Source organism: Phyllobates terribilis, unplaced genomic scaffold, assembly GCF_046119375.1.
Source record: "Phyllobates terribilis strain yellow unplaced genomic scaffold, ASM4611937v1 Scaffold_12__6_contigs__length_324123572, whole genome shotgun sequence".
NCBI lineage: Eukaryota > Metazoa > Chordata > Amphibia > Anura > Dendrobatidae > Phyllobates > Phyllobates terribilis.
The window spans coordinates 238,970,618-238,989,276 of NW_027362772.1; the positions used below are offsets into that span (position 1 = coordinate 238,970,618).

General features: G+C 45.3%; 1 protein-coding gene across 1 annotated transcript in view; it reads left to right on the forward strand.

Annotated features, from left to right (window-relative positions):
* Positions 1-18,659, forward strand: part of CEP104 (centrosomal protein 104) — a 127,613-nt gene that overhangs the window by 30,426 nt on the left and 78,528 nt on the right. The window contains exons 2-7 of the mRNA XM_073656728.1: positions 3,696-3,826; positions 6,307-6,480; positions 13,560-13,698; positions 15,243-15,302; positions 16,432-16,508; positions 17,934-18,102. Of these exons, the coding sequence (XP_073512829.1) occupies positions 3,714-3,826; positions 6,307-6,480; positions 13,560-13,698; positions 15,243-15,302; positions 16,432-16,508; positions 17,934-18,102 (732 nt within the window). The 5' untranslated portion in view covers positions 3,696-3,713. The remainder of the gene's footprint in view (positions 1-3,695; positions 3,827-6,306; positions 6,481-13,559; positions 13,699-15,242; positions 15,303-16,431; positions 16,509-17,933; positions 18,103-18,659) is intronic.

Genomic DNA, 18,659 nt, shown 5'->3' on the forward strand with positions numbered 1-18,659 from the left:
TAGAGACAGGACGTGTATAGTATAACTGATGGTACTCTCATTACTATAGAGACAGGACGTGTGTAGTATAAGTGGTGGTACTCTCATTACTATAGTGACAGGACGTGTGTGGTATAAGTGGTGGTACTCTCATTACTATAGTGAGAGGACTTGTGTGGTATAAGTGGTGGTACTTTTATTACTATAGTGAGAGCAGGGGTGTAGTATAAGTGATGGTACTCCCATTACTATAGTGACAGGATGGGTGTAGTATAAGTGATGGTACTCTCATTACTATAGTGACAGGACGTGTGTAGTATAAGTGGTAGTACCTCCATTACTATAGTGACAGGACGGATGTAGTATAAGTGGTGGTACTCTCATTACTATAGTGACAGGACATGTGTAGTATAAGTGCTGGTACTCTCATTACTATAGTGACAGGACTTGTGTAGTATAAGTGATGGTACTCTCATTACTGTAGTGACAGGACGTGTGTAGTATAAGTGGTGGTTCTCTCATAACTATAGTGGCAGGACGTTTGTAGTATAAGTGATGGTACTCTCATTACTATAGTGACAGGACGTGTGTAGTATAAGTGGTGGTACTCTCATTAGTATAGTCACAGGACGTGTGTAGTATAAGTGATGGTACTCTCATTACTATAGTCACAGGACGTGTGTAGTATAAGTGATGGTACTCTCATTACTATAGTGACAGGACATGTGTAGTATAAGTGCTGCTACTCTCAGAACTATAGTGGCAGGACGTGCGTAGTATAAGTGGTGGTACTCTCATACTGGAGTAACAGGACGGGTGTAGTATAAGTGGTGGTACTCCCATTACTATAGTGACAGGACGTGTGTAGTGTAAGTGATGGTACTCTAATTATTATAGTGACAGGACGTGTGTAGTATAAGTGGTGGTACTCTCATAACTATAGTGACAGGACGTGTGTAGTATAAGTGATGGTACTCTCATAACTATAGTGACAGGACTTGTGTAGTATAAGTGATGGTACTCTCATTACTATAGTGACAGGACATGTGTAGTGTAAGTGATGGTACTCTCATTACTATAATGACAGGACGTGTGTAGTATAAGTAATGGTACTCTCATTACTGTAGTGACAGGACGTGTGTAGTATAAGTGGTGGTTCTCTCATAACTATAGTGGCAGGACGTGTGTAGTATAAGTGATGGTACTCTCATTACTATAGTGACAGGACGTATGTAGTATAAGTGATGGTACTCTTATTAGTATAGTCACAGGACGTGTGTAGTATAAGTGATGGTACTCTCATTACTATATTGACAGGACGTGTGTAGTATAAGTGGTGCTACTCTCATAACTATAGTGGCAGGACGTGCGTAGTATAAGTGGTGGTACTCTCATACTGGAGTAACAGGACGGTTGTAGTATAAGTGGTGGTACTCCCATTACTATAGTGACAGGACGGGTGTAGTATAAGTGGTGGTACTCTCATTACTATAGTGTCTGGACGTGTGTACTATAAGTGGTGGTACTCTCATATTGGAGTAACAGGACGGGTGTAGTATAAGTGGTGGTACTCTCATAACTATAGTGGCAGGACGTGTGTAGTATAAGTGATGGTACTCTCATTACTATAGTGACAGGACGGGTGTAGTATAAGTGGTGGTACTCTCATTACTATAGTGTCTGGACATGTGTAGTATAAGTGTTGGTACTCTCATACTGGAGTAACAGGATGTGTGTAGTATAAGTGGTGGTTCTCCCATTACTATAGTGACAGGACGAGTGTAGTATAAGTGGTGGTATTCTCATTACTATAGTGTCTGAACGTGTGTAGTATAAGTGGTGGTACTCTCATACTGGAGTAACAGGACGGGTGTAGTATAAGTGGTGGTACTCTCATAACTATAGTGACAGGACGTGTGTAGTATAAGTGATGGTACTCTCATTACTATAGTGACAGGACGTGTGTAGTATAAGTGATGGTATTCTTATTACTATAGTGGCTGGACGTGTGTAGTATAAGTGATGGTACTCTCATTACTATAGTGACAGTACGTGTGTAGTATAAGTGATGGTATTCTTATTACTATAGTGACAGGACGGGTGTAGTATAAGTGGTGGTACTCTCATACCTATAGTGACAGGACGTGTGTAGTATAAGTGATGGTACTCTCATTACTATAGTGACAGGACGTGTGTAGTATAAGTGATGGTTTTCTTATTACTATAGTGACAGAACGTGTGTAGTATAAGTGGTGGTACTCTCCTAACTATAGTGACAGGACGTGTGTAGTATAAGTGATGGTTTTCTTATTACTATAGTGACAGGACGTGTGTAGTATAAGTGGTGGTACTCTCCTAACTATAGAGACAGGACGTGTGTAGTATAAGTGATGGTACTCTCATTACTATAGTGACAGGACGTGTGTAGTATAAGTGATGGTACTCTCATTACTATAGTGACAGGACGTGTGTAGTATAAGTGATGGTACTCTCATTACTATAGTGACCGGACGAGCGTAGTATAAGTTATGGTACTCTCATTACTATAGTGACAGGACGGGTGTAGTATAAGTGGTGGTACTCTCATTACTATAGTGACTGGACGTGTGTTGTATAAGCGGTAGTACTCTCATTACTATAGTGACAGGACGGGTGTAGTATAAGTGATGGTACTCTCATTACTATAATGACAGGGCGTGTGTAGTATAAGTGATGGTACTCTCATACTGGAGTAACAGGACGGGTGTAGTATAATTGGTGGTACTCTCATTACTATAGTGACAGGAGGTGTGTGTTATTTGCAGTGGTGAACCGTCGGTCTGCAAAGAAAGCCTGAGATGTGACAGCTGCATACAATGTAATATGTCTGTGTGCGGCTGGGGGCTGATGGGCTCATGTCGGACCCCGACCCCACTGTATTTTGGTCCCAGTGTGATATAGTACAGGCGTCTGCAGTCGCTGTGAGCAGCGGAGACCTTGTAGGCAGCAGCCGCTGATCGCTGCTGTACTCACAAGTCTTATGTTTTATATCAGATTTATGTTATTCTAGGACATGGCTGCCATTAGTCATTCTGTATTTCTTCCTCCCACAGTCATATCATTGTTCTGTCTCTCCCTCGTCGTCTCTCCCTCGTCGTCTCTCCAGCGTGTCTCCGTGACCAGGATTTACCCAGATTTCAGTAAACCCATTGCAAAGCCGTGGTGCCATCTGGCTGCGTCACCCTGAGGATTGTACTGTGGGTGGTATCACAGTCAGGTAGACATCACAGTCTGCGTTGCTTGGTCTGTGTCTCCTTGATGCAACTCGGGGGGTACACAGTGTGCCCCTCAGGGCCGCTTGTCCTCTGCTTCTAGATCTGTATATCAGGTGCCAGATATCTTCCTTCCACTTACCTCAGTGGCCTCCTGGAGGGCAGCGTCATTACCTTTGTGAGGGTAACCTATTGTATGATCTGATCGGAGGGCGTCCGTCTGCGGATGCTTCTGCTGATGCTGGGGATAGTGGTGCAAAACTCTTATTCCCAGCAGTGTGGGGGGTACTGCATGCACAGTAACTCGCACTCCATTGGAATCTTTGGTGGACCCTGCAGATTCTGCTGTACGCATCTTTGCAAGTGTTGACCCTATATAAATGCTGCCCGCACTGTCTGTACGTGTGCAGTGAGCACCATTATTGGTTTGTGAACTACATGATTTCCACTTGCATTTTCTTGCAGGGTCTGCAGTTTTCCAGGATGCCGCACAAGATAGGATTCGTTGTGGTCAGCTCCTCTGGCCAAGAGGATGGCTTTAGTGCCAAAGAGTTAATGGTCCATGCGCCTACAGTCAGCGGCTGGAGATCCCCCCGGTAAGGTGCTCACTACTCCATGCTTTACACTTATCAATTTCTAAATGAGTGTTCCAGCTTATTACAGAATACGAAGGAAATGCAAGACTTGGTCCAATTCATCGCCAGAATCGGGACCCGGAATACCCCTTTGAGCACACTTCCTGGCACTCCCCCATTTTATGTTTCCTTTTTTTCTTTCTTTCCATGAGCCATAACTTTATTTTATTATCGACACATGAGGGTTTTGTTTCATTTTGGTTTTCTTTTTGCATTTTCATTGATTAGCATTGTAGGGTGCATACAATGTTTTAATTACATTTTATTGCATTTTTTTTAGGGAGGAGAGGTGATCAAAAAATGGCAATCCTGGCTTTTTTGTTTGCCTTGCAATTTATACAGTTTGGGCTAAATGATTTAATAGTTTGAACTTTTGTGGACAAGACGAGAAAAATCTGCTGATTTTTTTTTTTTAATTAGAATTTAATGTATGTATATATATATATATAATATTTACCGTATTTTTCGGACTATAAGACGCACCTAGGTTTTAGAGGAGGAAAATATAAAAAAAAAAAATGGAAGCAACAAATGTGGTCATGATGCACTGTTAAGGGGGAGGGAGGCCTGCTGCCGACACTGTTATATGGGTAATGTCCCACAATTCTGTTAATATCCCCATCCTGGTATATATGGCCCCCTCATCTCCATCCTGATATGCATGGCACCCCAATCCCCCAACCTGGTATGCATGGCACTCCAATCCCCCATCCTTATAAGCATGGCACCCCCTGATCCTCATCCCGGTATGCATGGCCCTCCTCATCCCGGTATGCATGGCCCTCCTCATCCTGGTATGCATGGCCCTCCTCATCCCGGTATGCATGGCCCTCCTCATCCCGGTATGCATGGCCCTCCTCATCCCGGTATGCATGGCCCTCCTCATCCCGGTATGCATGGCCCTCCTCATCCCGGTATGCATGGCCCTCCTCATCCCGGTATGCATGGCCCTCCTCATCCCGGTATGCATGGCCCTCCTCATCCCGGTATGCATGGCCCTCCTCATCCCGGTATGCATGGCCCTCCTCATCCCGGTATGCATGGCCCTCCTCATCCCGGTATGCATGGCCCTCCTCATCCCATTATGCATGGCCCTCCTCATCCCAGTATGCATGCCCCCCCCCTCATCTGGGTATACATGGCCCCCCTCATCTGGGTATGCTTGGCCCCCCTCATCTTGGTGTGCATGGCACCCCTCATCCCTCCTCCTGTTATGTATAGCACCCTTCATCCCTCATCCTGGTATATATGGCACCCTTCATCCCTCTTCCTGGTATGTATGGCCCCCTTATCCCTCTTCCTGGTATGCATGGCACCCTTCATCCCTCTTCCTGGTATGAATGGCACCCTTCATCCCTCTTCCTTGTTTGCATGGCCCCCTTATCACTCTTGCTGGTATGCATGGCCCCCTCATCCCTCTTCCTGGTATGCATGGCACCCTTCATCCTTCTTCCTGGTATGCATGGCACCCTTCATCCCTCTTCCTTGTTTGCATGGCCCCCTTATCCCTCTTCCTGGTATGCATGGCCCCCTCATCCCTCTTCCTGGTGTGCATGGCACCCCTCATCCCTCTTCCTGGTATGCATGCCCCCCCTCTTCCTGGTATGCATGGCACCCTTCATCCCTCTTCCTGGTTTGCATGTTACTCCTCAATCCCTCTTCCTGGTTTACATGGTACGCCTCATCCCTCTTCCTGGTATGCATGGTCCCCCTCATCCCTCTTCCTGGTTTTCATGGCCCTCCTCATCCCTCTTCCTGGTATGCTTGGCACCCTCAATCCCTCTTCCTGGTTTGCATGGCACCCCTCAATCCCTCTTCCTGGTTTTCATGGCACCCCTCATCCCTCTTCCTGGTGTGCATGGTCCCCCTCATCCCTCTTCTTGGTTTTCATGGTCCCCCTCATCCCTCTTCCTGGTATGCTCGGCACCCCTCCATCCTGGTATGCTTGGCACCCTCTGATCCCCATCACGCTGCACACAAAAATAATAAACCATCATACTCACCTCCTCTCTCCTCCAGCGCTGTGTCCCGCTCTGCTGCCAACACTGATCTCACTGTGTGAGCTGCGCATGGCGTTACTGCCATGCGCCCTCACACTGTAAGATGGTCTGCCGGAATAGTAACTGCTCCCCGCACTGGGACTCTGTGCGTGGGGAGCAGTGACCATTCACTCTCCTTAATTGCGCAATCTGTACCCCCAGCGCGCTTCCTTCTGTGGCACTGCAGTCTTTGTGCCCACTATTAAAGAGCATGAATATTCACTATAACCAATGGGAGTGGATTGTAGTGCATATTCATGGTCTTTAATAGCGGGCACACATGACCGCCGAGTGCAGCAGGAGCCGGGTACAGTGTGCGCGCTATTAAGGAAAATGATTATTCACTGCTCTCCACGCCCATGGCAGAATATATACATCATTTTTTTTTTTTTTTTTACATAGGTTTTGTCAGTATCCTCAAGAAATCGTCATACAAATGGTGGAGAGATGCCGAATCCGCAAGCTCCAGCTCCTCGCTCATCAGTACATGATCTCATCCAAAATTGAGTTTTACATTTCGGAAAGTCTGCCAGAATACTTCACCCCTTACCAGACGGAGCGGTTCCGGAGGTTGGGGTATGTGTATTATCCATAAGGTTTGCATTTAAAGGGGTATTTCCATCTTGGTAATTTATGGCATAACCACTATTATGCTGTAAATGGATGATGGATGCAGGTCCGACCAATGGAGTCTGGGGCACTGCGGCGCACTGCTGTCAATGGAGAGGTTATCAGTGATTCCCATACAAATGAATGGAGGAAGCCAACGAGAATCAAGATTATTGGAGAAAATTGCTTCTTTTTTATTATTAAAATGCAAAAAAAATATTTGCAAAGACAGACATGTGATTTAGGAAGTATTTTTAAATGCCAATTTTAAAGTGTTTTCTCAGGTTTGAGCGCATTGTCCTCCATACAGGACTATGTGGGGCCCATTATACTGTATGGAGGACTATGTGGGGCCCATTATACTGTATGGAGGACTATGCGGGGCCCATTATACTGTATGGAGGACAATGTGGGGCCCATAATACTGTATGGAGGACTATGTGGGGCCCATAATACTGTATGGAGGACTATGTGGGGCCCATAATACTGTATGGAGGACTATGTGGGGCCCATAATACTGTATGGAGGACTATGTGGGGCCCATAATACTGTATGGAGGACTATGTGGGGCCCATAATACTGTATGGAGGACTATGTGGGGCCCATAATACTGTATGGAGGACTATGTGGGGCCCATAATACTGTATGGAGGACTATGTGGGGCCCATAATACTGTATGGAGGACTATGTGGGGGCCATTATACTGTATGGAGGACTATGTGGGGCTCGTTATACTGTATGGAGGACTATGTGGGGCTCGTTATACTGTATGGAGGACTATGTGGGGCCCGTTATACTGTATGGTGGACTATGTGGGGCCCATTATACTGAATGGAGGACTATGTGGGGCCCATTATACTGTATGGAGGACTATGTGGGGCTCGTTATACTGTATGGAGGACTATGTGGGGCCCGTTATACTGTATGGTGGACTATGTGGGACGACTATACTGTATGGAAGACTATGTGGGGCCCATTATACTGAATGGAGGACTATGTGGGGCCCATTATACTGTATGGAGGATTATGTGGGGCCTATTATACTGTATGCAGGACTATGCGGGGCCTATTATACTGTATGCAGGACTATGCGGGGCCATTATACTGTATGGAGGACTATGTGGGGCCCATTATACTGAATGGAGGACTATGTGGGGCCCATTATACTGTATGGATGACTATGTGGGGCCCATTATACTGTATGGAGGACTATGTGGGGCCCATTATACTGTATGGAGGACTATTTGGGCCCATTATACTGTATGGAGGACTATGTGGGCCCATTATACTGTATGGAGGACTATGTGGGGCCCATTATACTGTATGGAGGACTATGTGGGGCCCATTATACTGTATGGAGGACTATGTGGGGCCCATTATACTGTATGGAGGACTATGTGGGGGCCGTTATACTGTATGGAGGACTATGTGGGGCCCGTTATACTGTATGGAGGACTATGTGGGGCCCGTTATACTGTATGGAGGACTATGTGGGGCCCGTTATACTGTATGGAGGACTATGTGGGGCCCCTTATACTGTATGGAGGACTATGTGGGGCCCATTATACTGTATGGAGGACTATGTGGGGCCCATTATACTGTATGGAGGACTATGTGGGGCCCATAATACTGTATGGAGGACTATGTGGGGCCCATAATACTGTATGGAGAACTATGTGGGGCCCATAATACTGTATGGAGGACTATGTGGGGCCCATAATACTGTATGGAGGACTATGTGGGGCCCATAATACTGTATGGAGGACTATGTGGGGCCCATAATACTGTATGGAGGACTATGTGGGGCCCATAATACTGTATGGAGGACTATGTGGGGCTCGTTATACTGTATGGAGGACTATGTGGGGCCCTTTATACTGTATGGTGGACTATGTGGGACGACTATACTGTATGGAAGACTATGTGGGGCCCATTATACTGAATGGAGGACTATGTGGGACCATTATACTGTATGGAGGACTATGTGGGGCCCGTTATACTGTATGGAGGACTATGTGGGGCCCGTTATACTGTATGGAGGACTATGTGGGGCCCATTATACTGTATGGAGGACTATGTAGGGCCCATTATACTGTATGGAGGACTATGTGGGGCCCATTATACTGTATGGAGGACTATGCGGGGCCCATTATACTGTATGGAGGACTATGTGGGGCCCATAATACTGTATGGAGGACTATGTGGGGCCCATAATACTGTATGGAGGACTATGTGGGGCCCATAATACTGTATGGAGGACTATGTGGGGCCCATAATACTGTATGGAGGACTATGTGGGGCCCATAATACTGTATGGAGGACTATGTGGGGCCCATAATACTGTATGGAGGACTATGTGGGGCCCATAATACTGTATGGAGGACTATGTGGGGCCCATAATACTGTATGGAGGACTATGTGGGGCCCATTATACTGTATGGAGGACTATGTGGGGGCCATTATACTGTATGGAGGACTATGTGGGGCTCGTTATACTGTATGGAGGACTATGTGGGGCCCGTTATACTGTATGGTGGACTATGTGGGACGACTATACTGTATGGAAGACTATGTGGGGCCCATTATACTGAATGGAGGACTATGTGGGACCATTATACTGTATGGAGGACTATGTGGGCCCATTATACTGTATGGAGGACTATGTGGGCCTATTATACTGTATGCAGGACTATGTGGGCCCATTATACTGTATGGAGGACTATGTGGGGCCCATTATACTGAATGGAGGACTATGTGGGGCCCATTATACTGAATGGAGGACTATGTGGGGCCCATTATACTGAATGGAGGACTATGTGGGACCATTATACTGTATGGAGGACTATGTGGGCCCATTATACTGTATGGAGGATTATGTGGGGCCTATTATACTGTATGCAGGACTATGCGGGGCCTATTATACTGTATGCAGGACTATGCGGGGCCTATTATACTGTATGCAGGACTATGCGGGGCCATTATACTGTATGGAGGACTATGTGGGGCCCATTATACTGAATGGAGGACTATGTGGGGCCCATTATACTGTATGGAGGACTATGTGGGGCCCATTATACTGTATGGAGGACTATGTGGGGCCCATTATACTGTATGGAGGACTATGTGGGGCCCATTATACTGTATGGAGGACTATTTGGGCCCATTATACTGTATGGAGGACTATGTGGGCCCATTATACTGTATGGAGGACTATGTGGGGCCCATTATACTGTATGGAGGACTATGTGGGGCCCATTATACTGTATGGAGGACTATGTGGGGCCCATTATACTGTATGGAGGACTATGTGGGGCCCATTATACTGTATGGAGGACTATGTGGGGGCCGCTATACTGTATGGAGGACTATGTGGGGCCCGTTATACTGTATGGAGGACTATGTGGGGCCCGTTATACTGTATGGAGGACTATGTGGGGCCTGTTATACTGTATGGAGGACTATGTGGGGCCCGTTATACTGTATGGAGGACTATGTGGGGCCCATTATACTGTATGGAGGACTATGTGGGGCCCATTTTACTGTATGGAGGACTATGCGGGGCCCATTATACTGTATGGAGGACTATGCGGGGCCCATTATACTGTATGGAGGACTATGTGGGGCCCATAATACTGTATGGAGGACTATGTGGGGCCCATAATACTGTATGGAGGACTATGCGGGGCCCATTATACTGTATGGAGGACTATGTGGGGCCCATAATACTGTATGGAGGACTATGTGGGGCCCATAATACTGTATGGAGGACTATGTGGGGCCCATAATACTGTATGGAGGACTATGTGGGGCCCATAATACTGTATGGAGGACTATGTGGGGCCCATTATACTGTATGGAGGACTATGTGGGGGCCGTTATACTGTATGGAGGACTATGTGGGGCTCGTTATACTGTATGGAGGACTATGTGGGGCCCGTTATACTGTATGGTGGACTATGTGGGACGACTATACTGTATGGAAGACTATGTGGGGCCCATTATACTGAATGGAGGACTATGTGGGACCATTATACTGTATGGAGGACTATGTGGGCCCATTATACTGTATGGAGGACTATGTGGGGCCTATTATACTGTATGCAGGACTATGTGGGCCCATTATACTGTATGGAGGACTATGTGGGGCCCATTATACTGAATGGAGGACTATGTGGGACCATTATACTGTATGGAGGACTATGTGGGCCCATTATACTGTATGCAGGACTATGCGGGGCCTATTATACTGTATGCAGGACTATGCGGGGCCATTATACTGTATGGAGGACTATGTGGGGCCCATTATACTGAATGGAGGACTATGTGGGGCCCATTATACTGTATGGAGGACTATGTGGGGCCCATTATACTGTATGGAGGACTATGTGGGGCCCATTATACTGTATGGAGGACTATTTGGGCCCATTATACTGTATGGAGGACTATGTGGGCCCATTATACTGTATGGAGGACTATGTGGGGCCCATTATACTGTATGGAGGACTATGTGGGGCCCATTATACTGTATGGAGGACTATGTGGGCCCATTATACTGTATGGAGGACTATGTGGGCCCATTATACTGTATGGAGGACTATGTGGGCCCATTATACTGTATGGAGGATTATGTGGGGCCTATTATACTGTATGCAGGACTATGCGGGGCCTATTATACTGTATGCAGGACTATGTGGGGCCCATTATACTGTATGGAGGACTATGTGGGGCCCATTATACTGAATGGAGGACTATGTGGGGCCCATTATACTGTATGGAGGACTATGTGGGGCCCATTATACTGTATGGAGGACTATGTGGGCCCATTATACTATATGGAGGACTATGTGGGCCCATTATACTGTATGGAGGACTATGTGGGGCCCATTATACTGTATGGAGGACTATGTGGGGCCCATTATACTGTATGGAGGACTATGTGGGGCCCATTATACTGTATGGAGGACTATGTGGGCCCATTATACTGTATGGAGGACTATGTGGGGCCATTATTCTGTATGGAAGACTATGTGGGGCCCATTTTACTGAATGGAGGACTATGTGGGACCATTATACTGTATGGAGGACTATGTGGGCCCATTATACTGTATGGAGGACTATGTGGGGCCCATTATACTGTATGCAGGACTATGTGGGCCCATTATACTGTAAGGAGGACTATGTGGGGCCCATTATACTGTATGCAGGACTATGTGGGCTCATTATACTGTATGGAGGACTATGTGGGACCCATTATACTGTATGGAGGATTATGTGGGGCCATTATTCTGTATGGAGGACTATGTGGGGCCATTATTCTGTATGGAGGACTATGTGGGGCCCGTTATACTGTATGGAGGACTATGTGGGGCCCGTTATACTGTATGGAGGACTATGTGGGGCCCGTTATACTGTATGGAGGACTATGTGGGGCCCTTATACTGTATGGAGGACTATGCGGGGCCCATTATACTGTATACTGGTTGGCCCGTGGCTTCGTTTAAGATTTTCATTTTGGCCCTCTGTGTGTTTTGAGTTTGACATCCCTGCTCTAAACTAAATAGTGTGTAAGCGCTGTGCTCCATGCCTAGGACACCGGCCACCTCTGATGGACTGTAGAAGCGTTCGGTAACCTAGGCAGCCAGCAATAAATCATAGAATTAAAAATCCTTGCATTATTGAGAAGTGAGAGGATTTTTTAAATGAAGTAAAATTGCAAAGTTGGTTATTTTTTACAACCACTTTGCAATTTTAACCATTTAAAGGGGTTGTTGACTAATCAGTTAAGACATGTTTAAATGAAGTAATCCTCTTGTAAAAGAAAAAAAAGTGCAATTTACAGATATAGGCCGTGACTTTAGTTCATTTATTTTATCTGGGCAGAGGAATTAGGGACTGGCTGCTCAAGCCATCTAAAGGGAACTATTTTAATAGAGCAGCTCTCTGTTGCTAATATATTGGGGTCTTTAGTTGTAGCATCAATGAAACACCTTTATAAAACATATGGATGGGATTTAACCACGTGAATTCCGAGATTAAGGAAGTTATCTTAGCGGGTGTCCAGTGATGAATGTCATTCCATAATCTTACCAGTAGATGGTGCTGATGGTTAGTTCTTTGCCTGAGAACTCCCTAAAAGATTGAGTGCAAGAACTACAGCGCTGTGGGTTTCTGGGGGGCACCAGTATTTTTTACCCTTAAAGGTATCGTGCTCTTGGTACCTGGCTGCAGGCTATTATAAAGAAACAAACCGAGCTGTACTCACCTTCCCCGGGTCCATCGGTGAGTCTCTGCTGCTTCTCCTGGTGATTGGCATTGGTTGCAGGGCTGACGTCACGTTGACAGCGCGGCACCTAATAAACAGGTTCAGTGGCTCTGATCAGTGATCCAACATGGGAAAAGAAGCTTTGGTTTGGAGGTTGCTCACTCCGCACCCAATCCTATAAGTTATCGTAGGATTTTACTTATTTGTACAACTATATACACTTCTCAGAATTGAAATCGGAACGCACTTGGACCAATGTTTTATGGGGCTGTGCACATGTCCAATTTTTTTTCCCTCTGAAATTTAGGAAAAATTTGCTTCATGTCCCAGTTTGATCTGATTTTCAGAACGCACTAACTCAAGTCAATGAGTCCGTGGAACCCACTCGGATAACATCTGAGTGCAGTCCGATTTCCACGGACTGACAGAGTGGAGAAGATGAAGACATTTTTTTTCTCCATCTTCTCCTCATCTGAGAGAATCAGATCACACTGTGGTGTGGTGAGGGTGTGTTCAGCATATTCCGCCTAATTCTCTCCAATGAGAGAATCTACGGCCGTCTGCGTCAGCCCTTAGGAAAGCGGTGTCAGGAATGGGAGAGTCAGGGTGGTTAAACGTGTTGCAGAAATCTAGGATCAGAAATTTTGCCTCAAATCCGACAGAATTTGCAATGTGTTTCTTGTGGATGTACCGTTTACTTCTCTCGTACCGCATCTGTCTTACATTTCCTTGGCTAATGGCTATTACCATGTATTACTCTGACATCCTTGTGTCACTGTTTCAGGTACGTAGCACTCTCAGATAATGAAAAGACCGTCTACAAGGCCCGGGAACTGAAGTCTGTCTACGTGGATGCAGTAGGGCAGTACCTGAAACTGATCTTTCATAAGAACTATGCCAATAGATATAATCTTTACAATCAGGTATGTACAAGTCTCATCTAACAAGCAAGATAGTAAGTTATCCCCTACCCCATATATATAGGATAGGAGATAATGTGCTGATTGCTGGGGGTCCAACAAGCGATCCTGAGAACGGGAAGCTTAATGGAGTATGGATGAACATGTGCAACCTCCTCTTCATGCATTGCCTATGGGACTGCCGGAAATAATGGAGTGCTCTGCTCAGATTTCTCCAGCAGTCCCATTGACGATGGATGGAGACTGAGCTGCAGAGCCAGGTACCTGGGATCCATAGCCCCGTTCTCGGGATTGGTGGAGATCCCAGCAATCAGTACATTTTCCCCTATCCTATGGATCAGGGATAACTTGTATTTGTGGGAACTACCTTTTAGTGAATTACCATGCATGGTATGTATGGAGGCTCCTCATTGGTAAACATACACTTTATATATGATGAGTCTGCGTATTCTGCGACATTGCAATAATGGAGCTGGGCGGCACATAGGGAATCCTAATCCAGCTGCAGAATAACACACGGGTTATTACAGTTCATAATCTGCCTTTGGATCAACAAATAAAGAGTAATCAGAAGGCACTGAGGATTCTGAGGTGCTTTGTTATTGGATCAGTCAGACTCTTAAGGCACCCATACACTTTAGATGAAAGTCGGCCAAACCAGCGGTGAGACCAGTCTACCATCTAATGAATATGTGGACCCCCTAAGTTTTTACCAACGGATTCTGTTGGGGGAGAGAAGGATCGGGCGGGTGGAATTTTCTACTTTCAGGTCAGATAAGCGGCTGCCAGAGGCAGTCTCCCCTCTCCCCATTGAAAATACATGCACTTTTAGTCAAGTTGAAAACGCCTCATTCAGACATCAGTTTTTCTCATGTGAGTTCTATCCTTGTTTTCTATGGTAGCATTAGTACCTATGATAGTCTGTGGGGCTGTTTACATGTCGGAATATTTTTGCCGAGTAGTCCGAGAAGAATCAGAGAGATGTCCAATATTGATCCGAGTGTCAGATCAGAATCGCCAATGCAACTTAATGGGTCAGTGAAAAAATCAGAGAGTACTCTGATGCCATAAGTGTGCGGTCTGTTTTTCATGGTGTGTTAGTTTGGACTCCAGGTAAAAATTGACACTGACCAAACTCTGAAAGTTTACGATTTAAAGGGGTTGTCTGACCTTAAGCTACTATTCTGGGAGGATTCCCCAAAGTTGGGAGCGGAGGGCGCATGACAGCAATTATGTGATTTGCATACATGCAGTCACGTGCCGACTAGACGGGTGGAGCCTCACTCAATACAAGTGTATTAAGCGAGACTGGACAAGTCTAGTCGGAGTGTGTCAGGGAGTATGAAAATCGTATATTTGACCGCCCAGTGCAGGCATCGGAGAATCCTGACAGCGCGCAGTGCATGCAATGTAAGGATTACAATTCTGCAGTCACATACAGTGACTGCAAACTGGTAGCCTTAGGCCGAATAACCCCTAATGCCGATTCTTGCTCCGTATCATTCAGGTGCCCCTTATTGGATTTCTAATTTTCCTTTTATTTTCAGGTTGCACTCATAGCAATAAATATAATTGGCGATCCAGTGGACTTTAACGAAGAAAACCTGGTAAGCCCAAATTCTTAGAGACTACTTACTAAAGGGGCAAAGTGTCTATACAGGGCCTCTCTCAGTAGAATATACCACCTCTGTTTTATCAACACAGCAGTGGGAGGGAGAATGTAATTGACAGCAACAGTCCCCTTATAACAGCAATAAGCAGAAAAAGCTCAATTTAACCCCTTGTTTAATTAAAGGGGTGGCTTTTCTGTGTTCCTGACACCAGACTTTCCAGGAGGCAGACCCAAGGCTGTCTTCCAAGAAGTTGTTAGAACATATATAGGAATACTCTAACAATTGCCCTTGTCCATAAGTGACACAGGGGGCGATGTGGAGGAGGCCTTAATAGAGATAACCTTTTGTAACTTCTCTCTGAGTTGTCTCTTGAGGTGTAGGATATTAGATGTCTTCAATGACACGCTCTGTCTAATGGATGTTATACTGTCGGATTCCCTTTAATGAGGACTTTTAAACAGGATTTTTTTTTGTAAACTGAGTCCCTCCTCTAATACAATGCTTCAGCTTCAACCTTTTTCTAATCTTAGAGGGCACTTTTCACTTGATTTTTTATTTTTTATTTAACCCGAATACTTCCTCAAATTTCTGTTGCTCCACTGATTCTGGTACAGTTTTTCTTTTTCTTCTGTGCCCCTCCAATCCAAAGTTATGCCCCCTGTAATAATGATGCAAATTTTCCCTTAAAAAAAACTGGGCGTGTCCCACAGAACTTCTCTGTGGGTGTTTTCTTTTTTTCCTGTGACATTGGCCAATCAAATCACAGCCACGCCCACAGGGAAGTTCTGTGGTACACACCAAGTTATTTGAAGTGAAAATTTGCAACATTATTACCGGGGGGCATAACTTTGGAACGGAGGGGCACAGAAGAAAAAGAAAAACTGTTCCAGAATCAGTGGGGCAACAGAAATTTGAAGAGGTACTCAGGTTAAATAAAAAGTTTTAGTGAAAGGTCCCCTTTAAGATCAAAAACGGTTGCAGATGAAACATTGTATGATGCTTTCAGTAGACACAAAGATCTATAATGTAGCTTATATTGTCAGGTGCCCTGTTTTACTTTGTGAATTTACATTGCTGTAATGAGTCTGTATTTGTCACTGACTGTATCTTTATCTGTTGGCAGCCGACCAGAGATAAACTTATTGACCAGTACCTGGGGAGCAGCTTGGAAGATGCTGCCATTGACACATCATATGCTGGGTAAAAAGTCAAATTTGTCATCAAAACAGCCTGATCAGTTCATTAAAAGCTATGGACACCTTTGCACCGATTCTATGTTGTTCATTTGCTTTTTAAGTACAAAATTAGACAACTTTCTACATAGTCTTATTACTTTGCTGCTACAAGTCCTTCATTTAGCTAACTGCTCTGCAAATTCTGACACCGTCCGTCTTATCACTGCGCCTCCTGGCTCCCTCCTCTCCCCTTCCCTTCTCTTAGTGTTAGAGATGGCAGAAGGGATCGGCAGAGGGTCATACCCTGCAGAAAGAGAGGGGGATAAACATTCAAGTTAGTAAAAATGGCATCTTATTCTGGCTGGTAGTTATCCTTTTTGAGTTGTGGAAGTTGGAAGTCACTCCAGGAATGAAGCTGTGCGGATGGATGTGAGCTAGTGAAGGCAGTAGCACCTTGGACACCCAGAGCTCACATCCAGCATGTATTACTGGGAGGGACACTCCCACAAGATTAAAGTCTGAAACTTGGATCAGCCTGCAAACTTCCCATCAGGGGGACTGAAAATTAAGGGATGAGGATTGCAGCCTGAAACCCAATGCAACTTTTTTTACCGGATGTAAAAATTTGTTAATGTCAAAAGTGTCCATAGCTTTTGTGTGTGTGTGTGTGTGTGACAGGGGTGTCCGAAATAGGTTACATATTTTCAGACATGGCCATAGGGAAAACAGATTGCGAGGCTTAATGGAGACAAGGACTGATGTGAATTGTCACAGTCTCATACTGTACACCATCAAGCCAATCAGTGTAAGTCCTTAATGCACCAATCATTGACAAATCATATACATGAAAAAAATAATCGCAGACATGATAGAAATTAAATATCATTTCTTTTCATTCATTGATTTCATAAAAGCACAACTAGAAAGGAATTGAAGACTTGCAATTACAACAGCCTGAACCAGGGAAAGTGCTCATAGGAACCTACGCTGTGCCAAGTAATGGCAAAAGAAATGCAGCAGTACAGAGCAACATAAATGGGCAAAAACCACACACCTGTAGAAGGAAAAGCCCAGAAATCTGTTATATGTATATAATATTAGCAAATGGGGGCAAACCCTTTGACAGTGTGCTTCAGATCACAGCACACGGAGCCAACTCCTACCACTGTAGTGAGAACCCCAAAGAAAGTGCACATGCAACACAATAGAAGGCAAACAGTGCAAAAAATGTGATTAAACCCAATTGCAAACATGATTTCTAGCCCCAATTACATGCAGTAAAGTTAAAAAAAAAATTAAATAAATTATTGCCCTCAAAGGTGGACACCCCCTTTAAGACACTATTCATAAGACAGTGTTTATGACAGGGGCCGGCTTCCCCCCAGATTTTGCACCGCAGTCCTGGAATTTCCAATTTGCCGCTAGTAGCTAAATTGTCTTACTTTTGCAGGAAACCTGATGCCATTTCCCCTCTCGATGACTTGGCCTTTGATATGTACCAGGATCCAGAAGTGGCGCAAATAATTCGCAAGTTAGATGAGAAGAAGCAAGAAGCCGTCCACCATGAACACTATGACTACGCCAAGAAACTGAAACAAGCCATCGCCGATCTGCAGAAGGTGGGGGCTCCGTACTGTGAGCAGAAGTGAAGGAAATGTGGAGAGATTCATCCTGGCAAAGACCTAGAGAAAGTAGTGTAGTAACAGGCATGAAAATTACTGCACCAAGATGGAGAGGACGTAAATGCCCCTTCACTTTGATTGACAGCTTGCTCTACACAGATGCAAACCAGAGCCGACTGTCTATCCAAGCGCTGGCGTGTGCCTACAGCCGCTGCTCACAATGCTGTGAGTGGTGACTGTAGCCGCTCTGGGCACGACTGAAAGCCGGCGGCTCTCGGGAAGAATAAAATTCATCTTCTCTATAGCAGGGCTTTCAGTGCACAGGCCGGATAGCGTCGCAACACTATTTACCTGTGGATTAACCCTATATCTGCAGGTTAATAGCATTCGAAGACATGACAGTTTCCCTTTAGGAATCTCCTACTTTTACTTGTATACAGCGCCTATGTTAGCCTGTGTGTCACCATGGTAACAGACTACAACCAAACCCTGTGTAGTCTGATCCCAGCAGTTATATTCCCTTACATCTACTCCTTAATAGCATATATTTGGTA